This window comes from Bemisia tabaci, chromosome 7, assembly GCF_918797505.1.
Source record: "Bemisia tabaci chromosome 7, PGI_BMITA_v3".
Classification (NCBI taxonomy): domain Eukaryota; kingdom Metazoa; phylum Arthropoda; class Insecta; order Hemiptera; family Aleyrodidae; genus Bemisia; species Bemisia tabaci.
In genome coordinates, this window is record NC_092799.1 from 16,963,829 (window position 1) to 16,988,145 (window position 24,317).

General features: G+C 42.1%; 1 protein-coding gene across 7 annotated transcripts in view; it reads right to left on the minus strand.

Annotated features, from left to right (window-relative positions):
* The window catches only part of cno (adherens junction formation factor afadin), a 289,893-nt gene that overhangs the window by 82,036 nt on the left and 183,540 nt on the right, over nucleotides 1–24,317 (minus strand). The window contains exon 1 of one of the 7 annotated variants that reach the window (XM_072302286.1): nucleotides 8,072–8,668. The exons of the other annotated variants lie outside the window; for them this stretch is intronic. Within the exon in view, the coding sequence (XP_072158387.1) occupies nucleotides 8,072–8,135 (64 nt within the window). The 5' untranslated portion in view covers nucleotides 8,136–8,668. Of the gene's footprint in view, nucleotides 1–8,071; nucleotides 8,669–24,317 lie in introns of those variants that run through there. 7 annotated transcript variants of the gene reach the window in all.

Genomic DNA, 24,317 nt, shown 5'->3' on the forward strand with positions numbered 1-24,317 from the left:
GAAGAGGAGGAAGGAGATGAAGCGAAGAAGAGGAAATTAGGAGGTAGGAAAATGAGAAAGGCAATAGAGAGGAAGAAGAAAACGTAGAAGACGATGAGGTTCTGGAGAACTATAGAGGAAAGATCTTGAATCTTTTCGTAAGTTTCTTCTCTCTAATCCTCCTCATCTTGTTATTCTTCTTCTTTCTTTTCTTCTCCATACTTATCTTACCATTTTCGTTCCTCTTCTCCTTCTCACTCTCTCACCCCATCTTTTTCCTCTTCTTCTTCTCATAATTTTCCCTCATCTTCATCTATTTTTTTATCTTAATCTCTCGCTTCTCTTTCGCCCATCAAGTTTTCTTCTTAATCTTTCCAGTCTTAATATCCTTCAATCTCTTCACGATGTCACGAAGAGATGAACCTTTTTAATTGCCTCTCTTAGCACCGAACTCCCGATCGTAGAACTCCTCGCGGAGGCCGGCCGTCAGGCTCAAGGCGCGATGATACAACTATTCGTACTCGATGGATGTCCTTGTTGCATGCGTAAAAATTGAAGGGGCGCTGGGATTCCTCGCGTCCATGCCAATCGACAACGACAGCGTTTCATTCAATCGCTCCACAAGAGGCAAGACCATCAAAAATCCCGATTTTCATAATTTGATACTTCCACCGACGATTTAAGACGTTCATTTCTGATAGGGGATTCATAGATCGAATGTTAAAGGAACAGCCATCAGGTTTCAGACCCTTTCTCCATCGTGAATTTTTCCATCCACCCACGCAACGAACCGACAACAGGGACCCCCGATGCAACGACTTAATAAATTAATCAAGCTTTCCAATCGTTACCTCAGTTCTTAGCTCGAATCTTTCCCTCCTGACGAGAGCGCCACCCACTTCCTTACCAATATAAACGGCTTATTTGAAGAAGGACGAGAGTGCTGCGGGGTTTCCTCGCCACACTTACGACCTTTTACAACCGAGCCGCTCGTACGCCATGGCGTGTTTGCTCGAGACTCGAAACTTCTGACGTTCGCCTGGATTTGATGCGACGTGCTCATCCACCACGTCAGGACGTGTGGATCGGGGTTCATACGATTTCACGAGTTTCATTCGGCTCGTCAGCCTTTGCCGCAGGCCTTCCTACGAGGGTGCGGAACACACACGCGGGATTTTTTTTTTAAGATTGAGGAGAAGAAATGAGCTCCAACATCCACTTTAAATGGATTTTATACTGAAACAAGTTCTACTCGAAGTGGCTAAAATCTCGATTATGAAACAGTGTTACTCGTGACTGAAGTTAACTAAAGGAGGGTGGTTTTGCTTGAATCGTCGAAAGTAAGTTCGGTCGTATACACCAAAGTTCGGTATTCCATCATCTAAACTAATTCGGTTCGTCGAACTGAATTTTGTGTTTGTCAAACCGAACTCTCGGTTCGTGTGACCGAGCTTGTGCGATAAAGTGAATTGACGAACGAAGTTCAGTCAGATAGGCCCAACGTTGGGTTACACGAGCCGAAAGTTCAGTTTGACAAACCGAATATTTGGGATGAAATGGAACACCGAATGTTCGGTTCACATGACCGAATTCTTTTTCAGTGAAGAGGCAGATTTCGAACATTCGATAAACGTCTTTAAATTGACCGAAAAATGGCCAAAATAACTCACAAAAAGGTCGTCTTCACAAACCAGGAGGAGGAGAAGGTGGGTGGCAATTGGCCTATCTAAGATTCAGAATGACACCGTATGTAACGGTGATGACTGCAAGCTGACTCCCCAAATCGTTGCCCTCAGTGGCGTGGCGTGAATTGCGATGTATCGATTGTTATGCCATTTAAACCTATAGTAAAGAATCGATTTTTAAGGTGTTCGCTGCGAACACCCTTTTTATCGATCCTATTCCATAGGTTTAAATGGCATGACAATCGATGTATCGGAATTCACGCCACGCCGCTGGTTGCCCTCCTGACACAGTGCCCAACTACACTCTACAATGAGCCTCGTCGTCCATACGATTCAACCCTTCTCCGGGCTCATCCCAATACAGCACACGCCCTTTCGCCAATCGTACAAACGAAATGACGCCCCTGCATCTCTCGCGCTTGATGGCGTTCGATTGTTTCCCGGCGAAATCAAAACGACACAAACGAGACTTGTCGAACTTTCATCTCTCCTCGCTTGGCCGAAATCTCGGGTAGACGGCACCAAGTTCGGCGCGAAGAGGAAGATAAATCAAGCTGGGAAACCCGCGTGGGACGCTGAGGGGGGAGGGGGCTGCAAGCAGGTGTCCGTCTCGATGAGCGTCAGGGACGTCTTTCCGCGAAGGGATGAAGGGGGGAGGGAAAAGTTGGCCCAGGGAACAGCTGTTGAGCGGAAGCTATTTCCCGCGACGACGAGGACGGCGATCCGCGGAGGAGGCAGGGAAGACGATGATCCGTTGACCCTGTTATCCGGCCCGGGCGCGGTTAAACGGCTTAGCCCCGGCACCGGAGGGGGCATTTGTCAAGCGTCGCGACGCCCGCCCCGAGACGCGGTCGACGACGCTCGCCGAAACTTGGACCCCGGGATGAAAGGAATTCGCCCGCGGTTTCCACGTTGTGCGCCGAATGAACTTTTTGCGAGGAGGAAACTACTCTGCCGTGCTAAGGAAGAGCGCCGTATGAACATTCGAGTGTTGCGAAATTTTCTCTCAGAAAATGGTTATTTTTGAAGGAAGTTATGAATATTTTTCCTTGAAATTTTCAGGAACTTCAGATGAAAGTGCGATCAAAATTATCTGAAAAATATGGAGGAAAATATTCATAAGTTTACCAGGAAATTCGTGGTTTATCAAATGAAATTTGGCAGCGCCTGGAGGTTCATACGGTGTTTTTCCTAAGCACGGCAGAGTACTGCCGTGCTAAGGAAAAACGCCGTATGAACCTTCGGGCAATGCCAATTTTCCTTCGGTTAATCACGACTATTTGGGGAAATTTGTAAATATTTTTCCTCCAATTTTTCAAATAAATTTGTTCGCAATTTCACCTGAAGTTCCGGAAAAATTCAGGGAAAAATATTTATAACTTTCTTCAAAAATAACTTTTTTCTGAGAGGAAATTTCGCAACACTGGAATGTTCATACGGCGTCCTTTCCTTAACGCGGCAGTGCCGTATCCGGCTCATTTTAGAAACGACATAACCGTTTAACATACAAATTTGTTGTTCAAATCGTTAAACTCATTCTAGAAAACACACTGGTAAAAAAAAAACACATTGGATCTAGAGTCCAGACTCTTGAAAACATTGACAAGAAAATGGACTCTTAATTCAATCAGATTTAAGCTTAAATCAAAAGGAAATCTGCTCAAATTAAGAGGCTTGGTTCTTGATTTAAGCTTAGATCTGATTGAATCAAGAGTCCATTTTCTTGTTAACGTTTTCAAGAGTCAGGAATCTAGATCCAATGTGTTTTTTTACCAGTGCAGATAAAAGTGATTTGACAATTTTTCCCTGATACTTTCGTCATTTTCACTGACATTTCCAAGTTTTCCCTCACTCCTTAAAATTCCCCGACATTCCCCAGTTTTCCAGATATTCCCAGTCTGTGGCAACCCTGTGACTTTTCAAGCACCGTCTGCATTTCAACATTTTTCGCGACGGAATTATCAGAGAAACCGGTCCCACACAAGGACCTCGATAGCAGGCATATCAGTTTTGTTTTGGGGTTCCAACCTACAACGACGGATGAGTAACGAAGATGACGGAGATTATTAAAGACGTCGCCCACAAGCGGAGACACATATTCCCACGGGATCACTTAAGAAAGCTCCGCTACAAGCTCCGTCTCCGTTTTCCATCCCTCCCCGCGACCCCCCCCCCCCCCCCCGTCGTCATTTTCCCGCCGAATCCCGACCCGGCGCGGGGCTTTCCCACGGTTCGTCATTGTAACCTGAAAAATGGATCATTGCTCAGTTTCTAATAGATGACTTCGTGTAACCGCATTTGTTCACTTTGAGAAACTTCCGAAGTTCCGAGTATGACTCTTTGACCTTTGAAATTGCTACCTTCCCAACTTTCACAAGTTTCCTATAATTTCTTCATTTTCCACTTTCCTTCTGACTTTTTCCTGGCTTTTTCGATCTTACAATTGCAACAAGACTTCCACTTAAATGTTTTCCTTTTTAAGTGCGCCAACTTCTTGCTTAACTTAGAGGGAAATCTCCATTTCTGAGGATTAAAATGATGGGGAAAAGCACTCAGGGGTTGTTCGTGATCTTTCGAACGGCACCGGTTGAAGGTGCCGAGCCGACACAACTCGAGTACTCTTCTGGCCTCCTTCAGATGGTAGAAGTTCCCTGTTCTTTCCAGTTTTTCAGACTGATTTTCCGAAAAATTTAGTGCATTAGAAATCAATTCTTAATGGTTTTTTTTTATTTTTTTTTTTAATCCTGATTGGACCAAACTTTTTGATAAGATACTACAATTCCTGGCTCATTCATAATAACACCTACCTGTATAAGGAAACTGGTTACACATACGTAGTTTCTAAAATGAACCAGATATAGAAATTCGTCACTGCAAAATGCAGTCCAATCCTCTGTGTCTAAACGCGGGGGTGGAGGAAAAAAAAAACGGCGAACGTAGGGACGATGTTTTCATTTTGAACTTTCATGAAATGAACCACATTCTGAGATACGGAAATACTACTCCCGACTAATTTTAGAAACGCAAAGCCTCTAAAAATACCTTGATTTGGCTGGAAGAAAATATTTCTAGGACCTTTATCAAAATTCCTTTCGAACTGGACGCTCGTCCAATCCTTTGTGAAAACTTTCCTGTTAATTAAATCTGAAACTCTCTCGGAACAGCCCACTCTACATTCTCTCTCCCGGCAACCACCCTCACCTCAAGCCTCGATGGCACATAAAACTTTAATCCCGGCGATTCCTCCGCTCCCTCTTCAAAATTAGTTTAAATTACCATTCAAACTTATGAAAAAAATCGATAAACAGGAACACCTTATGCTCGATTCTTTAGTGCGGCTAAAAATGGGGAAATATCGATAATCGATCATTTACGCCATACCAGTGACGTATTCCACGGTGAAGTTTATACTAAACTCACTTGCCAGTACTTATCTTACTTAATATTGTAACTTTATTGTCATTGATATCATAAATGATAGTAGGTAATTTCTTGATCTCAAATAGAGAGGAATCAACTTCAAAAAAAAAGGGGGGAAAAAAACCAGAAACAACGGATGCTTCACTTTTCCTATTAGGCGCTTCTACGGATGAGCCAGAAATGCTAGTTATAAATTGCCACAACAAAAAATGAGCTAATGGCCGACTTTCCAAGCGAGCTAATATCTCAACTTTTGTTTTCGCAGTATGAGTGGCCGAAAACCGAAAAATCTTGTTAAATTGCCAAATGTAGCCCAGGGAGTGGAGGGTCATACCTTTAATAAGTTCTTTAGGTTATAGGAAAGTAAAGCATTTGGTTGGTCTGATACGATTTGCTGAGGATTGAAATCAGAAATGTGTAGAGCAATCGAAAAAAAAATCACTCTTAACTCGATTCTTTTTGGAAAATGGATAGGATATTAATTCGAAAAATAGCATTACTTCCATGGAGCACTGTGTAAACGAAATCGGCGAGGGTACGTTTGAGATTACTCTCAAGGGATGATTGACGTAAGATTGCCAGGAGCTAATCAACCACTCGGAGCGTCAAGGCTTCCGCAAACTCTGCCTATAAAGTTTCCTCTTCGGGGATAAACACACACCCCAATTTTACGTGGGAGGTTTCCTTGTTTGCTGTATGGCAGCCTGCATTTGATATTAATTACTCCGTGTTCCTCTTCTCTGCGCCCTTGTGCTCTGTCGTGCTAAGGAAGAACGCCGTATGAACATTCGAGAGTTGCCAGATTTCCCCGGATACAATGCATTTACGACGAAATTTATGCATGGTTTTCCTAGCTATTTTCACATATTATAGATTAAAGTCAAAACAGTGTTGTCTGAAAATTTTTGGGGCGAAAATTTAAAATTTTCGCTGTAAATTCAATTTTTATTGAAGGAAATAAGGCAACGTCTGGAGACTCATACGGCGTTTTTCCTTAGCACGGCAGTACTGTTTGTCCCGACCGAGCGTACACTTGCATCAGTGATAAGGTTTTCGGGGATACTCTCGTTGAGAGCCTGTCGAGATATTGTCACAAAGACACGCACTTCCTTAAGTGACTTTCCCGCCGAGGAAAAAACAAAGCCTTGTAAGGGGGAAAATCTTGTAAGGAGACATTGCCAAACTGGCTGGATCGTTGTCTTCCGTGTGGAACACATCACGTCGTTTTCCGGACGAAGAGACGTAACTCCATTCCAAGGTTGCAAGATCGTCGCAAGGAACCAAAAAGTTCCAATAGAATCATGGATGATGGAATGAATTCTTAACCATCAAAATAGAAGTTCAAAATGGATATTGATAACACTGATTGATAAGGCATTGGATTAAAAGGACTACATTATGCAATTAGGAACTAAAATTTCTGGCTCATTATCAGTTCAAAAACAACGCAAGCAACATTAGTTTCCTTAAGCACATAACGTCCGTTTCCTGGACGAAGGAACGGCACCATTCCAAGGTTGCAAAATTGTCACAAACGATTAAATTTTTCACAAGAACGGACATGTGCAATTTGTGTCTGAAATTTTACCGATTTTTGCATGACATCAGGAGAGAAATCAGTGAAATTTTCAGTAAGAAATACCAAAGGTTGTCCCAGTAAAAATACAATTTTCGAAAGGAAATTTGGCAACACTGAAATGCAGTTACGTTCTTTCGTGAGGGAAACGACGAATAAACTAAGAACCCACCTGGTCTCCGTTAAATGACAAGAACGACTCATTATTTTGACACAATAAAGCAAGAATAAAGGCACAAAAAAAAAGGAATGAAAAACTTCCGGGATTAGAGGTGACTCTCAGCATTCGAGGTTATTATTCACTCTTTCTTCTCGTGCTTTTGAAAATTGCTGTGAAAAACAAAACATTGCACAGAAAGATGCCGCCGTGGCTCAAGGAAGTCGATTTTTACCTTTGAGACGTAAATTTTAAACTTGGCTTTATGCAAACACACAAGACAACTATTTAAGTGAGAAAAGAAGGACAAGATTCATTCCTGCACAAAGAAAGTACATTCTATTACAGGAGGACAAGATTCTTTTAGTTCCAAAAATCCGTGATTTTTCAGGAAATTTTCAAATGTAATATTTCCTTTGACTTTTAAATGTTTCTCATTAAAATTCGTTTGACGTAGAATTTTAAGCACGAAGTCTCTTGAAACTGAAAACATGTTATGTTGTGACAGGAAGGAAAAATTCCAAGACTTATCAGCGTTACACTGAAAAACAAATATGGAAAATTTCACTAATAGTATGATGAATTTCGTCATTAGTCTACTTGATATTGGACCCAGCGACAAACTATAGGGTAAAAATAACCAAAAACTGGTAGCAATGGTCACTGTTGGTGAATGCAATTAGAATTATGGTATTTGCCACCATAGAGTATGTTGGTAATTACTTGACTCATATTACTGTCGCTTAAACCATATTTGGGCTGAATGTTGCAATAAGGAACTACTATTTCTGACTCATTTTAGAAACCACATATGTGCTTTTAGTTTACCTACGCACGTAGGTCAGGGTGTCTACTAAAACAGGCTGGTCAAAAATAAGTACTTTTACAGTACTTTTTCAGTACTTTTTCAGTACATTCTCATGACAGTCAATACCTCCTCCAACAGAAAAATTCCGTAATTTTTCAGTGCCTCCATTTGACGAAATTATAAAAATTTCAAAAATTTGAATTTGCGACAAGTAATGTAAAAAAATTCCGAACCTTTTTGCGGAATTTCCGCAGGCACTTTTTCAGTACTTCCGGACTTAAAAATCAGTATTATTTCCGGACTTTCCGGCCCGCCCTTAAAAAATCAGTACTATTTCCAAACTTTCCGGACTTGTAGACACCCTAAGGTTTCCCTCGACTTTTCGGAAACTTGTCACCCTGTAAAGGCAGAAAAACACAGGCAAAAATGACGTGAAGAGAACGTACCTAAGAGGACTTCGCAACCCTTGTTCCGAAGACGGAAGTTGGTGTAAGACCACAATCCAATCATGATAAAACTTGACGAGGGCGCGGAGGGCCAGGATTTTCCCGGGGATTATTCCGCGGGTACTGCGCGTTGGTCCCCCACAGAGGAAACAACCGGCCGGGCTCATTAATCGAGCGAAAGTTGATTACACCGCGTTTGCGTTTTCATATCATTCGCCGGACACGCACCACGCGATTATCGCTCTCCTTCCACAAACACATTGTTCCGCGCTTCATCTTCGACGCGATCGAATGATCGACGGTCGGGAAGCCGTTGTCGCATTTCGAAAAACGAGGAATGTTCCGGCGACACTTTCGGGCAAAATTAAAATGCTTGTTTCGTAAACTGCCCAACGCTAAAAGATAATAAAGTTTAAGTAATTAATAAAACAGTAATTCGCTGGACAGGCACTACGCGATTATCGCTCTCCTTCCACAAACAAATTGTTCCGCGCTTCATCTTCGCCGCGATCCAATGATCGACGGTCGGGAAGCCGTTGTCGCATTTCGAAAAACGAGGAATGTTCCGGCGACACCTTCGGGCAAAATTAAAATGCTTGTTTCGTAAACTGCCCAACGCTGAAAGATAATCAAGTTAGGAAACGGAACAATTAGGCGCGCTGGAAATTGTCACTAGAAAATTGTCGTCGGCGTGTGCTGCTCGGTTCCCAAAAACAACCTTGTGGCCATAAATATGAAACTTTTCGATCAAATTCTAAGAAATACGAACGTGTTGAAATCTTAAGTTGAGCAGTTTTTGACACAAACGAGAACTTTTTTCTTTAAAATAAAAAAATAAAAATAAAATTAATAGAAAAAGAGTCATCCATTTTTCTTCATTAATAAATGATGAAAAGAGGTTAAAAGAGGAAGGAGAAGAAGAAGAAGAAGAAAGGTTCCATCGTGAAACATCTTCACGTGCTCAAGCATTTTCTACACCCTCGATTTGAATCTCATTTCAACGCTGAAAAAAAAGTATGGCATATTTCACCAAAAGTATGGTATATTCTACATGAGTCTACTTAATTCTGGATACAGTGACACTGTAGCGTAAAAATAACCAGAAATGTGGTATCGTTCATCATACTTCTGGTGAGTGCAATTAGAGTTACGTTATTTGCTACCTTAGAGTCTATTGGTGAGAACCATACTCATCAAACTGTCGTACAGATCATACTTTTTTTTTCCGTGTGCTGACCATTATTTGTAGAGCAAATATTCAAGCCTAAGAGATACGAGTATCCTCGTAGTAAGAATTGAATGCACTCTGCCATCTTGGATCCACCGCGGGCGCAGCACAGAGTGCTTGAAAATTCAAAACGCCTTCAATTCCGTGCGTATGCAACACGGACATCCGTAGAGGCCGTATGGTTGCATCCAGGCGTTATATTAAAATTCGTTTAGTGTTCGTCGCATATCACTGTCGTTCAAACTTTACCTGGAACGAGTTTAGCAGAAAGGAACCAAGCCGCATCAGCTATTGCCAAATTTATCTGGGATATTAAATTTTTATACAAGAGAACGTTTGAGCGGATTTCTTTGAAAATTTTAAGGAATTTACTTCGTACTATGCAGAAAATTCACTGAAATTTGCACAAAAATCCGCACAACCGATTTCATGTAAAAAATTAAACTGCCCAATTAAAGTTGATAATAGCTGATAAGGGCTTGGTTCCTTTCTGCTAAACGTGGTCCCTTTATTTTTTTAGTGAGTCCGAGCAAAAGCGATAAAGGTTTCGAAATGCCGAAACGCCGCACAGTGGATCAAATCAATAGGAGAGGTCGGACACAATTTTGAAACTTTAAACGCTTATAACTCCGTTTAAACGAAACTTTGAGGTTCTAAAAGTGGTTCCACTGGTTTAGTCGTGGAATTTTCTTTCGGAAGCACCCTTTGACCATTAAAATGTGACGAAATAAACATCAAAATTTACAGTTTTCGTCAAAAATTTCATGTCCGACCTCTCTAACTGACTCAATCCAATGTGCGCCGTCGACGCAATTACTCGCGGCTCTACGCGAACGTGCAAAAAAATAACAGCTTAAAGCTCTCCGCTGACGGAAATCCGAAAGGCTCGCTGAGAGGTATGAGCGACACGGAGACAAATAAGGCGCGAATCGTGTTTCGCGAACGCGGAGGAGGGCGAAATATCTTCCGCGAAAATTTTCACCCGCGAGTAGGAGAGGAATTAAGCGGGAGAAGAAAGGAGTTAATTAAAGAAACCCGGGGCCTGGCGCCCGGCTCCGGGGGCGCAATCTTGTTAACGCCGTGGTAAAACCTCCGACGAGAGTATCGCCCGAGTCAACCAGCGTTGTCGCGCCGCCCCAAGTGGTCAGCAGTCAACAAGTCAACAAGTGGTGCTCGGTGCGCCTCGGTGCATCGGATCCTCTCGTTTGAAGTGCTACACTGAAAAAAATTCTCGGCGTTTTTACCAAGGTCCGTTGGTACCTTTACCAGCTCACCTTTTTTACCAATTATTGGTAATTTTACCAAGACAGACTGGTAAGCTTACCTAAAAACCGGTATTTTTACTGTTTTTTTTCAGGTAAGAATACCACTTTTATTGGTAATCAATTCCCGGTAACTTTGCCATTTTGTCTCGGTAATTTTACCACAGTCGATAAAAAATATGGGCGTTTTTACCAAGGTCTAGTAAAATTACCGAGAAAGTTCAATAATTTTACCGATATTCTTCGGTAAAATTACCAATTCCATAAATGATAATTTTACCAAGAAAAAACTGGGATCAAATGGAACCCTGAATTCTTGGTAATTTTACCATTTTCTTAGTAAATGCACCGAGATTTTTTTTTCAGTCCACGTGGGCCGCGGCCCATGGTGGCAAATTGTAAGGGGCGGTAAATCTTGCAATCTTTTTTAGTGCAGGTATCCAAAAAAGAAAGAGAAAAAATTCGGATTCAGAAAATAAATTACAAACGAGAAGAGGCGACAAAATCTCTCATTTTCTGAGAGTATTAGTATGGTGATTTCTGATTTTGCCGTTTTTTGGTGATACAAGAGACAGCTCCTATAATTATAGTCGAGTTAAGAGAGAAACCTAACACGCAATTTGACCTGGAGCGGAGCGGTGCAGAGATCAATGATAACGAGGACCAAGATGAAAAGGAGAAGCCCTCGGCGCGGAGGCGGCGGTCGGCATGAAACGCATAGCGCCTACAAGACTGCATGAATACTTCGCGCATTGCGTCCAACACACTGCGGTCAGCAGCAGTCGGCTTGAAACGCATAGCGCCTACAAGACTGCGTGAATACTTCAAGCATTGCGCCAAACAGTGCGATCAGCAGCGGTCGGCGTGAAACGCAAAGCGCCTACAAGACTGCACGAATACTTCACGCATTGCGCCAAACACAGTGCGGTCGGCGCGGCGGCGTAAGTTAAAATTATTAACCACATATCTGTTTGCTCTTTCATAATTTTTTCGTTCGTTTATTATAGATGGAAGGACTTGTCCAAACAGGGATGGGGTAACGGAACTTAACTTTCGCGCAAAGATCCGTGACGACGTTGTGTAAGTGTCGACAGGGCTTTCACAAAAAATGTACCCACCCAACACGAGTAAACGCGTCTCATACACCTCTCCTCCACCGGCACGTTCACTCGATGGTTTTTATAGATCGTATTCGATATATCACACTGGTGAGATTATATTGATATCGATTGGTTCAATATGTAAACACATACAGCTTCAAAAGTCAATTTAGAAATCTGAGGTAACGGGTCTTTTGTGATCGAATTTTTATTCTCTCGAGCACCCAATGACAATGAAAAGTGAAATTGTAATGAAATTTGCTGACATTTCCCTGACACATTTTGGTGAAAATCCCCGACGTTTCAAGATATGACAGATGATCAAGAAGACATAATTAAAAATAATTTTGAGGCAAAATTTGTTGTTCGAAACCTCAAACTCGCTCTAGAAAGCAAATAAAGGTGATTTAACAAATTTTCCCCGACATATTCGTCCAGTTTCCCTGACATTTCCCGGTTTCCCCAGCATTTCCAGACAGTGTCAAGCCTGAAGTTCGTAACCTCGGCCACAATTCGACCATCCGCCTCGATATTTCGATAAACAAGAGTGCTCGACACGCTCGGAATTTTCCGATCCACCACGGATTTTCCTGATTTTTTCCGACAGGTTTTCACTGGCGGGGGACACCCCGAAATATGACAACAGCTGGCGGAAATTATCGGAACGCGCGCGGCGAGCCGATTAACATAGAGTTACGGTTCGGGTGTATAGCATCTCTTGCGGTGCATGATTGATACGGGCCCGGGGGCGGAGCCGGCAGGTGATCCCCGCGTCCCAGGGTCGAGGAGGGGACCGCGGGACGGGCTGTAAATTAATTTGCACTCCGCGCGGCGCTAGATACGCGGGGATGCACATCTGTCATCGGAGAGCTGACAGTCTTCATTCATTTAACCTCTCCTTTCCGACTTATCGCCCATCGCGAACGTGGGAGTCGCCGGGAATTGATACCGACGCCGCGAGAATGCTCCCCTGTTTACCTGCCTCATAAATTTAAGAGTTCCGCCGGATTAGACTCGGAGCTTTCCCGAGTGCGGAAAGTTCCGGAGTTCGTCTCGTCTCGCGAGAAACCCACGCTGCCGTCCACTAGAGTCTCTTTATACAGGGTGTCTCACGAAAAACGAGCCACCTTGAATATCTGCCGAACGCGTCGGAATTTCGAAAAACGGTAAAAGACGTGTTCGTTTATATCGAGGGGGACACCTTTTGGCGTATTCGACATTTTCCCAAACCGCGGGAGGGGCGCGGGGCGGGGGGTGCCCCACCCGTAAGTCGAACTTTTCCAATGGCACCCCTACTTTTTTATTTCAGAAATCAATTCTACGCAAAAAAACAAGCCACCCTGTCCAGACCGAATGTAAATCGGACAATTTTTCAGTGATTGACAGAGTTTGAAACATTTTTTTCATGCTCTTTTCAAAAATTTTCCACGCCCAATGGAATCGCTGTATCAAACCAAACTCTCCGCCAAAAAAATTCTTAAACATGGCACTTTCGATAAAAAAATAAAAAAATCTGCTGCACTCGAAATCTGGAGCACGCGGAGCCCTTCTTTGCGGCATTAAAATTCGTTATACCGAACATTTCCGAGGGGCACTCATCGGGAGGGAGCAGTAAGTTTTAGACAAGAATTATTAATCTTTATTCTGAAGCATAAGAAACCGTGTCCATGAAGAAGCAGTTAAGTAGAAAAACAACGCACCGCGGAAAAATAGCGTCCTCAGAAGTATCAAGATCCGGCTCAAGTCATTGACCCCCCCCCCCCCCTCCCCCCAAAAAGCTATTCCATTTGTTTTTCTTCTTAACTGCTTCTTCATGGACACGGTTTCTTATGCTTCAGAAAAAAGATTAATACTTCTTGTTTAAAACTTACTGCTCCCTCCCGATGAGCGCCCCTCGGAAATGTTCGGTATAACGAATTTTAATGCCGCAAAGAAGGGCTCCGCGTGCTCCAGATTTCGAGTGCAGCAGATTTTTTTTATGTTTTTATCGAAAGTGCCATGTTTAAGAATTTTTTTGGCGGAGGGTTTGGTTTGATACAGCGATTCCATTGGGCGTGGGAAATTTTTGAAAAGAGCATGAAAAAAATGTTTCAAACTCTGTCGATCACTGAAAAATTGTCCGATTTACATTCGGTTTGGACAGGGTGACTTGTTTTTTTGCGTAGAATTGATTTCTGAAATAAAAAAGTAGGGGTGCCATTGGAAAAGTTCGACTTACGGGTGGGGCACCCCCCGCCCCGCGCCCCTCCCGCGGTTTGGGAAAATGTCGAATACGCCAAAAGGTGTCCCCCTCGATATAAACGAACACGTCTTTTACCGTTTTTCGAAATTCCGACGCGTTCGGCAGATATTCAAGGTGGCTCGTTTTTCGTGAGACACCCTGTAGAGAGGGTTGAGACAACGCGGCTTATGGACAGAGACAAGAGACCCTCCACTGGGCTCCTAGCGACAGGTGGAAGCTTTTATTTTCGGGGTTTCAACAATTCCTCATGGACAATTATTAGGGAGCAACAGTCATCACGCTAGTTTCGCTAGAAACTAGAAGAATGCTGAAGTCCCGAAAGTAAAAGCTTCACAATGGCCAATATAATAGTGGACGGTCTCTTGTCTCTGCTTATGGATGTCACAAACGGGAATAAATATTACACAAATCGGACGTTTTTTGTAATCTTTGATCGACCCATTCCCGAATCCCTATCTCCGTTCCCTCTCATATTACATTTGCTCCTTGTCGTACCCACAATTTTCCGTTCCACACGGAGAAAAAAACTTCGTGCATGGGACATGAAGTTGAGGTCACATGGATCTCTGAAGTTTTCTGATCACGCATCCGAAAACATGAGGCCGAGCTGCCGAAGTTCGGGTCAGACATCGAGGCACCTCGGTGTGTACCGGAGCACTTCAGATGTGTGACCCGAACCCTTCGGTATATATCGAAGTACTTCAGATGTCTGACCCGAACTTCGGCAGCTGGACCTCAAGTTTTTAGATACGTGATCCGAAAACTTCAGAGAGCAATACGACCTCAACTTGCGGTCCCACGCACGAAGCTTTCTTTCTCCGTGCATTCCAGTTTATACAGCTTAATATTTGCAATTGGTGAAATGGTGATATTTATTCCCGTTTGTGACACAAGAATTCTAGAGGGAGAATGCTCGTTAGCGTTTCCGAAGTTAAACATTTTAACACGAAAAAGTTAAAAAAGTGACAATACAAATTCGTCCGATGATTTTCTTGTAAAAATATGAAAAGGAAAGATACATTTTGCAACATTTCGAGGCAATTACGATATTTTTTCCGAGCGCAGGACGTTCTGCACTTGTTATGCTCCATGGGTCATCCATGAACTTTGCACCGCTTCACGGAGTGGGTGGGTCGGTGGGTGTCTGCTTTGGTTATGCACCGTTATGGTGGGCGGGAGAATGTTCATTCGGGCATTACGTAACGTATTTTAACGAGATTTCCATGAAAAATTCCGACAAACAAAGAGAGAATAAATCAGCCAGCTTTTAATGTCTAAATCTGTAACTTTAATCTCCATACGTTGTAGGTCACCAATTAGCCTCTTCGGGCATCAAACATCAACGTACGTCTATTATTCTTGTAAACATCGCCAGTCGATTTCTATTAGAATGCGAACGGGGCACATCGACCTAAAATTTTGTGAGCCACGGTTATTTTTTTCGTTTCTCCACCGTGATGCTCTTTTATGCATTATCCTGACCTGCACGACTGATTTTGACGTGCTTCCTGTGACACCCTTTGAAAACTAGGGGTGGTGTGCGAGCCAGAGATGCGTATTTTGCCGGGTGAGGGGGTGTCGACTCAGCATTGCGGGGGACGGAGGGATGTCGAAAACCCCGTAAAATTTAACGTTACGCAATTTACGGACGACCCTTAAAGTACGACAGACCGTTCGGGCTCCATTAGCAGCGGTAGGCTCAGTTAAAATGAGCGATAGGACGTCAATCAAGAGAGTGTTCCGAGCTTTCACGCTCTCGATAATTGGACCGCGTTAAACAGAAAGGAACCAAGCCACATCAGCTATTTCCAAATTTAATCGGGCGATTTAATTTTTTACATGAAAACGGTTGTGCGGATTTCTGTGCAAATCTCAGTGAATTTTTTCCATAATACAAAGCAAATTCCTTAAAATTTGCAAAGGAATCTGCACAGGCGTTTTTTCGTAAAAAATGTAATTTCCCTGTTAAATTTGGCAATAGCTGATGTGGCTTGGTTCCTTTCTGTTTAACGCGGTCCAATTCTGCCCCACGAAATTATTTTATCTTTGTCCGGTCACATCGTTGAGCTCAATCAAAGCGGATGCGAGTACATTCCAGTGACGCGGCGTGCTTTGCGATATATCGATTGATCTGCCATTGAAACCCGTGGAAAAGGATCGATAAACAGGGTGTTCGCAACGGACACCTTATTAATCGATTATTCGCCATAGCTCCAAATGGGGAAATATCGATAATTGATCATACGCCTCGCCACGGATACATTCAATTAATCGATTCTTTGCCACAGCTTCAAATGGGGAAATATCGATGGATCGAAAAACACGCTACGGATATATTCACCAGCTTGAAAGCTCCGCGCCAGCCTTTTTTAGTGGTGGCGTGATTCATTCACTGAACCGCACCACCGTTCGCAAAGGTTACCGGCATGTAACATTTTCGATGATACGCTCGGATAATAAAATTTGCGTGCGGGGATGCAAAAGGACGGAGCGGATGACACGTTTTTGAACGGCTGCGACCGACAAGGCTTGTTGTACTTCCTAAAATTCAATTTGTCTGTTGTTTTTCCAGTATTTGTTTCCGTATTCGCATGGGGGAAAAAATTATTGGAATTCGGCATTGAAACGTTTCGGACACTCTTTAAAACTTTTGTCTATCATTGATGTGAAGTGCCCAAATCCCCTGTGAGTGTTATTGGGATTTATTCCCACTCATGGGTTCGCGCGAAGCGGAATAACGAAAGCTTTTGGCGCATTGGGTATCAAAGGAGGGAAAGCGAGTGATTTTCAGAAAACTCGTGGGTCAAACATTAATCTGACAGGTTATCAATCTCACCATCTCATGAAAAAGACGCTTACGAACTGTTTGAACAAACATTTGGAGCAATAACGACCGATTTGACTAATGAGGCCGAGATAAAAATTGGTAGAAACAAAAATTAGGCTGTAACATATTTACTGCTAAATCCTGCATGAGACTTAAATTCCTCTGATAAAAAGAGTACTTAAAAAAAATCAGACGTATTGCCCTTCCCTATCCTGTTTATTCAAGCAAATATAACACTTAACAGAGTAGAAATTAAGAACCGCAGCGGCACACGCTTTCTCATCAAACTTTCTCTAAGAAAACAATGGTCGTATCAAGAATGTCCGAATTAAACAGATGAATAAAAGACCTCAACTATCAAACTTTGTCAATTCAAATTTCCTGCTTGCAGAAAAACCAAGAACTGATATAAAATTCAGTATTTTAGTATTTGTTTAGTTTTTAGTACTTTGTTGGATAGAATTATTTGTATAATGTGCTGAATTTGTTTCACAAGTTTACAATCAATAAGCATTAGAATAGGGAGAATTGCTGTCGAATTCGACGTGACACGAGATATTTGTCAAATGATATAAATTTGTATTTGATAACTGATTTGACGTGCGTTAACATCGGCGATAGCCTTTCAGTAAGAAATTTAAATTTTCTGCATTTAATAAAAAAAATTTCCACACTTCCTATTTGTCAAATAGCTTGGGGGCTCGTTTAACATGTTCGCCAGTTTCGTATAGAATTTTGATGAGAAAACATATCAATGGCTAAAGCTGAAAAATATCAGGAATCGCCGATTGTGCCGATGTAAGTCTTCACTGACGATTTAGTTTTTTGGTAAAAACACTGATAACAACCTTTCGCTTGAAATTTTCTAAATTCATTGAATAGTATTTACAAAAAAATTTCATTTTACAGAGGAAATTTCACAAAATTTCACATGAAGTTTCGTTCTGTTGAGAAATCTTCACTGCGAATTTTCCTTTCATTTTTGAAATTTTACAACTTCATTCGGAACGGAGGTATATTTTTCGACTTTAGCCATCGATATTGTGCGATTCTTGAAGTCTCACTCTATCAAGCGTTCCGAAGTCACTTGGCCTTTCACGGCGCAACGTTAGTACGACGAGCACTCTACGCGGTCGAAAAAACCGTAGCGGGAGTCATCGAGGATCGCACCGGGGAGCGACGGAAACTGGAACGCACGAAAAAATGCGTGGAAGGAACGGAACTGCGGAAAAAAACTCGCGGGGAGGATCGCGGCATTCAATCGGCGACGGGCGTGCGAACAATGGCGAGCGGCGGGCCGCGCGCGGGAGGCGCGGGGGCGGGGGAGGGGGGAGGCGTGCCGCCGACCAATCCCGGACCCCGTCTCCCGGCGACGACCGTTAACGTCCCTTCCGAGGCATGCGTCCCCCACGTGCTCCCGACGCACTCAGCTCGTCACGCCACGTCACGCCACGTCGCTAACGCTACTCACCGCGGCTTCTTCGCGCGTTTTTCCCTGTGTGTCGCACCCGCGGAAGACCCTGCTTCAATCCCTTGGGGTTAAGACATAAGGAATCCAGTTCTGATTGGTTCCCGTATTTTAGCCCTCCGCAGAGCTGCCCCAGAGTCACTAACAGGGTTGCCACGGAATTTAGAAAATGAATTTTCCTGGTTTCCCTGACACATTTTGGTAAAATTTCCTAACACGTCTTGGTAAAATTCCCTTACAACTGAAGATATGTCAGATACAGTAGGTTGGAATTTGTTAGCCAACGTGCGTTAAAAATCAGCATAAAGCTGAAAATCTCGATGTAGAGGGAAAAAGCTCATATGATCACAATTGAAGACCTTAAGTCAATAACAGGATAAGTGTCAAAAAGTCAAGTTTCCGTTATTCAACATTTATTTCCGACGGACTGCCCAGCACAAGCCACGTTCCGCTATCCATCGGGGCACACTGCACACTACTATCATGGTCGTGGCATTCAGCCCGGTTCACAGGTTGCTGTCCTTGGTACACAGAACACTATTCGGGGTCTAACTCGATTTTCATTTTTTTGGCACTCAGCCGGTTATTGATTTAAGGTCTTCAATTTTCCCTTAAAAGATACGCTGTTCAGTGCAACACTAGTTTATGCAATTTTTATAACACGCACCTTGGCTAAAAAATTCTAACGTACTGCCTTTACGACTCGTGCGTCCACCGCAATCAGTTTGATGCGCCAAATAGTTAAAAAGACATAATTTTAAATAGTTTTCAGGCAAGATTTATCGTTTGAAACACCGAGCCCATGGAGAAAATATAATTGTAGAATGTGGTGGCCAGCCAGCATTCTTGAAGATTGGCCGAGACGTAGAGGAGTACACGGATTGGCTCTCTGTTCAAATGATGTAAAAAGTTGTTCGGCAAATCTGAGCGTTGACTTTAGCATTTTACTTACTTACGTACTGTGAGCAAAACGGCAGTACGTGGTCTTTTAAATTGTCCGCTCTACGGAGTACTTGGAATGACGGACAAAATGTCGAAGACGCTGGACGTAAATGACACAAAATGCGAGATTTAAATTTGCTTGTACACGCCAATTTTCCCAACCCGAACCTCCACGAATGCAAAATTAGCAACATAGGCATAGGGTTAATACTACAAATAAAGGTTAGAAAAAATCGCACTCAACTAGAATCGCGTGTTCGGGATAGGTCTCTATACTGCCACGCTACGGAAAAATGCCGTATGAACATTCGCGAGTTGCCAAATTTCCCCGAATAAAACATGTATTTTTGAGGACATCCATGCATTTTTTATCGAAATTTTTAGAAATTTTGGATTAAATTGTGGAAAAAATTGACTGAAAAACTTGAGGGAAAATATTCACAATTTTCTCAGTAAATTCGGTTTTTCTTTAAGGAAATGTGGCAACGTCTAAAGGCTCATACGGCGTTCTTCCTTAACACGGCAGTGTAGGATCCAGTGTCCGTTTCTGCTCTACAATAAAGGTGCTATACAAAAAACCAACGAGTTTATCGGAGCGGAAACGCGATGAAAGGTAGAGGCTTCCTCTCATGCACAATGTGAACATAAATCGCAAAAAACTAGCCTGGGGTGGCTGATCGTGTTAGCTTGTATGTTAAAGGCTTCATTTGCAGGTTAGGCTGAAATATTTCATTTATATTTCCTCTTCGGATTTTAAAATTTTCCAGATCCAGCCACTCCAGCTTATTTCTTGAACGTGAAAAAAACCTCCTCAGTATGCGTTTTGGAACGATGGCTTACTCGAATTTAGGCTGCATCGGAGGAAATCCAAAATATTGCAATCGCCACTCTGAATCTGAAGCCCCAATCAAATCATAGGCTATGAAATGAATTATTTGCCGTAAAAGTAGAAGTACAAAATTGAAATCAACCCACCGATTGATAAGGTATTGGATCAAATGGACTACATTTTGCAGTGAACTGGAATTTCTGGCTCATTTTAAAAAGACGGTACGTAAAATTAATTTCCTTCAGCACATAACGTTCGTTTCCGAGACGAAGGAACGTAACACCATTCCAAGGTAGCAAAATTGACTCAAAAAATTCAATTTTTACAAGAATAAACCGGTGCAGTTTTTGTAAGAAAATTTCTGATTTTCGCATGAGATATGAAAAAAAATCGGAGAAATTTTCAGTTCAAAATGCCAAAAATTCTCTCGGTAAAAAAGCATTTTGCAAGAAAAAATCTGGCAACATTAATAAGTAGCTACGGTCTTTCGTGCGAGAAACAAGGGTAAGTGTTTTTACAGCTAAGCCAGAAAATTTTAGTCCCTAATTTCAAAATGTAAACCAAATGATCCAGCTCTATTCAACAAATTGGACAACATTTTGCAATTTGGATCTATAGATTATAGCCTGGTTTAAAAACAACGTATGTGCCATTAGTTTCCCTATGCACATAAGTGTTTTTCCAGAAGAGCCAGAATTTATAGCTCCAAATTGCAAAATGCAGTCCAAGGTAGGGTTGGCGATGCAGACCGTAAGAATTACTTGTCGTTACCTTGTAGAGGCTTATCGATTTAGAAAAAGGATGAAATTACCAACTTCGAGCACAGCCGCAGATTGGAACCGAACTCGAAACTCAACAATGTGACACAAGAAACCCAAAAACTCCTAGGTCAAATTGGAAAACTTCAGTGCGATACATTTACGCAGCACATGCAGAATAGACTTCGGCAGGGTGGGTGCTCTCTGCGAGTCGCCTTATCAATCGGTGATCATGCGTGTTTTGGAAAGAACGAGGAAAACCAATGCCTCACGCACACTCCGAATCAGCCTCTTTGACATAACAACGTATCTCAATTTCTACGTGAGCCCTGTTTTGCATATAAATCCATGCTTCCCGCGGCTTATATGGAAAATAGAGATACGCGCTTACGTCAGAGGAGCGGCGAAATCGCCTCATACCGGTTAATCTATCGACAATCACGCGTGATTTTGAAAGACGGCGGAATTACCGTCGGAATACCCATGAAATATAATCAATTTCCAATCACTTACCGTCCTACCCGAAATTGAGCAAGTGTACGTACAGAGAGCGGAAAAGCTAACAAGGGGACGAAAATATCGGCTGAGTACACAAGATGCAAAAATAAGACCCGGCTCATGAATATCTCAACGGGCGAACTCTATTCTTGACGAAAGTTGCGGGATGGTATGAGGGAAACTTTCAGAAGTAAACGTACTTATGCTAAAAAGAACTGTGTGCATAGAGTTTGCTGGTAACATAGTTGCTTTTAGCATGTAGATGTCCGCCTGTCGATTTAAATCGGATGCGCCGCGATTGAACGGAATTCCGCTATATTTAGCCCCGTAGTGCTGCAATTAACCTGAGCAAAGAAAGAGTTTGCTCGAGCTCTTAAGGTAAAACTCCGTTTATAAACCTGCTTGGTGTCGAGTATCTGTGGCCAAACCGATGGCTGAATGGATTTTATGGCTTATTCGATTCGGAAAGTTGACAAATGATTGACTCCGCTGCAACATTACAAAATCTCCAATTTTATTTTTTATTGCTTCCGAATAAAACCAACCAAAATATCCATTTGTTTACTGTGATCTAATTTGAATGAGTTGAAAAATCCGCTGTATAATTCGAGAGAAATTGTTGGTTCGATTCCAATAAAAAAAGATAAAATTTCAGTTGAGATTCGCAACGTCGCAATTGGAGGCGCTCGTTCTTCAACTTAAGTCATCGAACCAATACACAGTATCTTACAGGTTTAAACTGCCTGAATGCAAAAGCATGTTCGATGGGTCAAAATAAGACTTTTCTCCGCTAAAAATTTTTCCAAACGTAACTATAGTAGGTGTTACGGCCACCCAATTTGTTTCCAGAAAAGCATAATGTCTTCCCTGGAATTTTAAAGTCGGTTATGGACCAATTTCCGAGGAAACCTTTGAATATTTTTCTTCGCGTTTTTTGAACAATTTATTCTGGATTTAATCTGAAGTGTCTGAAAATTTCAGAAGTAATTATTTCAACATACAGGATTAATAAATTTTTTATCGTGAAACATCTGGCAACCTCAGCGTCAACAATTTTCACCCTCAACACGACAAATGAGCAACAGAAACAAGAAGTTTGCCTGCCGATTCTTGATTCGTTTCGATGATACAACTATTCGAACTCCCATGTAGCCATGTGGTATCACGCCCATTTGAAGGCGTTTTCCCCTGCGCGGTGAAGACTCGTCAACTAGAACCTGCTGAATAGCGACGCAAGCAGGCTGGCGCGAAAAAATTGGGGGAATCTTGCCGTCGAAGGGATAAAACAAAGCATCATAATATATTCACCGTTGCGAAAAATGAATCCGTGATGAGGAGAATTAAACTGGTAACCTAATTACTTTCATTTCCTCTTTTCGGAATGCCTTATTCCATTTTTCGCTAGACGCGGGCTTTTAGATTTCGTCGCTTCTCTGACGTAAGGGCGCAACTCTAATTTGGATGAGCCCTATTAGCCTTATAGCTCTCTGTTTTCTGGGGCTCTTTTGAAAATTGGGATACGCCCTTACTACGGAGGAGCGCCAATCCGTCGCAGCTTCGTTTCGCTTGTCAAATGTTGAGGTGATAAAATCCCAGACTAAAACAAAGATAATAAAAAGCGGAGGCCCTTAAGGGAGAAGCGGCGCTTATTTTTATGAGTTTTTCAAAAGCGCTTCTCAGGATTCCCCTCTTTCATTCTGCCACTTTATCACTTGATTGTGAGAATGCAAGAAGAATCTTTCTTCCTACACTTTTTGAAGTGCGAAAACGTAACTGAACAGTACAACATTTATTTTACCACGTTTTCAAACCGATGTAAGTGCAAATCATGGTGTCTAGTTTTCTTGGCAAAGCTCATTCCCTGATTTTTCCCTGATTTGCCCTGAGTTTCAGGAGCTCACTCCCGGATGAGAAACCGAAGTTTTCTCCCACTCTCCCGGGATTTTCTTGGGGAAGGGAAAATAATTTTCCAGAGTTTCAAATATGAATATAGATTTTAATTAATCTTACAGCCATTTCTTTGGCGCAAATTCAAAATTTTGATTCAAAAAATGTTCCTGATGTTGATATTATCTGGTCAATGAAAGCTTCTACATTATTTCCGGTTTCTGGAACAAATTCCCTGATTTTCCCGGTTTCTGGAACAAATTTCTTGATTTTTCCCTGATTTTCCCGGTGAATTTTCATTCCCTGATGAATTCCGGTTTTTAAAGAACTAGACATCATGGTGGAAATCTACCCTCAATGGATTGTATCAAGCAGCATAATTTTATCAAGGAATTGGAAAAGGCATTTTTTTACTATTTTTAAATTTGGTGGATACGCCCTTCCACCACAAAACTTACTGGCATTTTCAGCAGCATTTAGGTTCACGCCAAATAAATTTACGCACTTCTAGCCCACGACAAAAAATCCTCTATTTTGATTGTTGCATTTACCTACTTTACGCGTAAAAGTGAGCCAGACGATCTTCTGTTGCAGTCTGGAAGTGCGCAAACTAATGGAGCGTGGGCTCTGTGACATTCGAGGGTGTTCAACGATAATATTAAAAATCATAGTTTGTAAATTTCCGCATGTTTACTCATTTCTCACTTTTTTATTCTTTCTTCGTGATGCCCTCCTGCAAGGACGAAAAAAATTTTCTCCAGAGGGTTAAGGAGGAAATCGTGCATTTCAAGAATCGGTGGCATCATGGCGTCTATTCGTGAAATAAAAGCATCTACCAATCTCGGCTAGCTATGGACACACTCCATAACCGCGAACCACGCCCTTGCAGACACTTCGATCCTTTCGCTTCTATTAACTTTCCAGGAGTAAAAATGGAAAAGTATATTAATACAACTTTCAAGTCTACTTTCGTCGATGAATTCAAGTATGTGGGAAAAACAGAAGGTTTCTCATTGAATTTCACACACGGAGAGAAGTAGGTCTCTAAATTACATCTTTTCAGACATGAGTTTTGTTAATTTCAAAAATCATGCTTGATTTCCGACGTTTAAAGTTTAATATCACCCTTTAAAAGGGGCCTAGCTACCCTAGGTTTGTCATATATAAGAAAAAAAGAATCAAGTTCGATCTACGGATCTACTGGG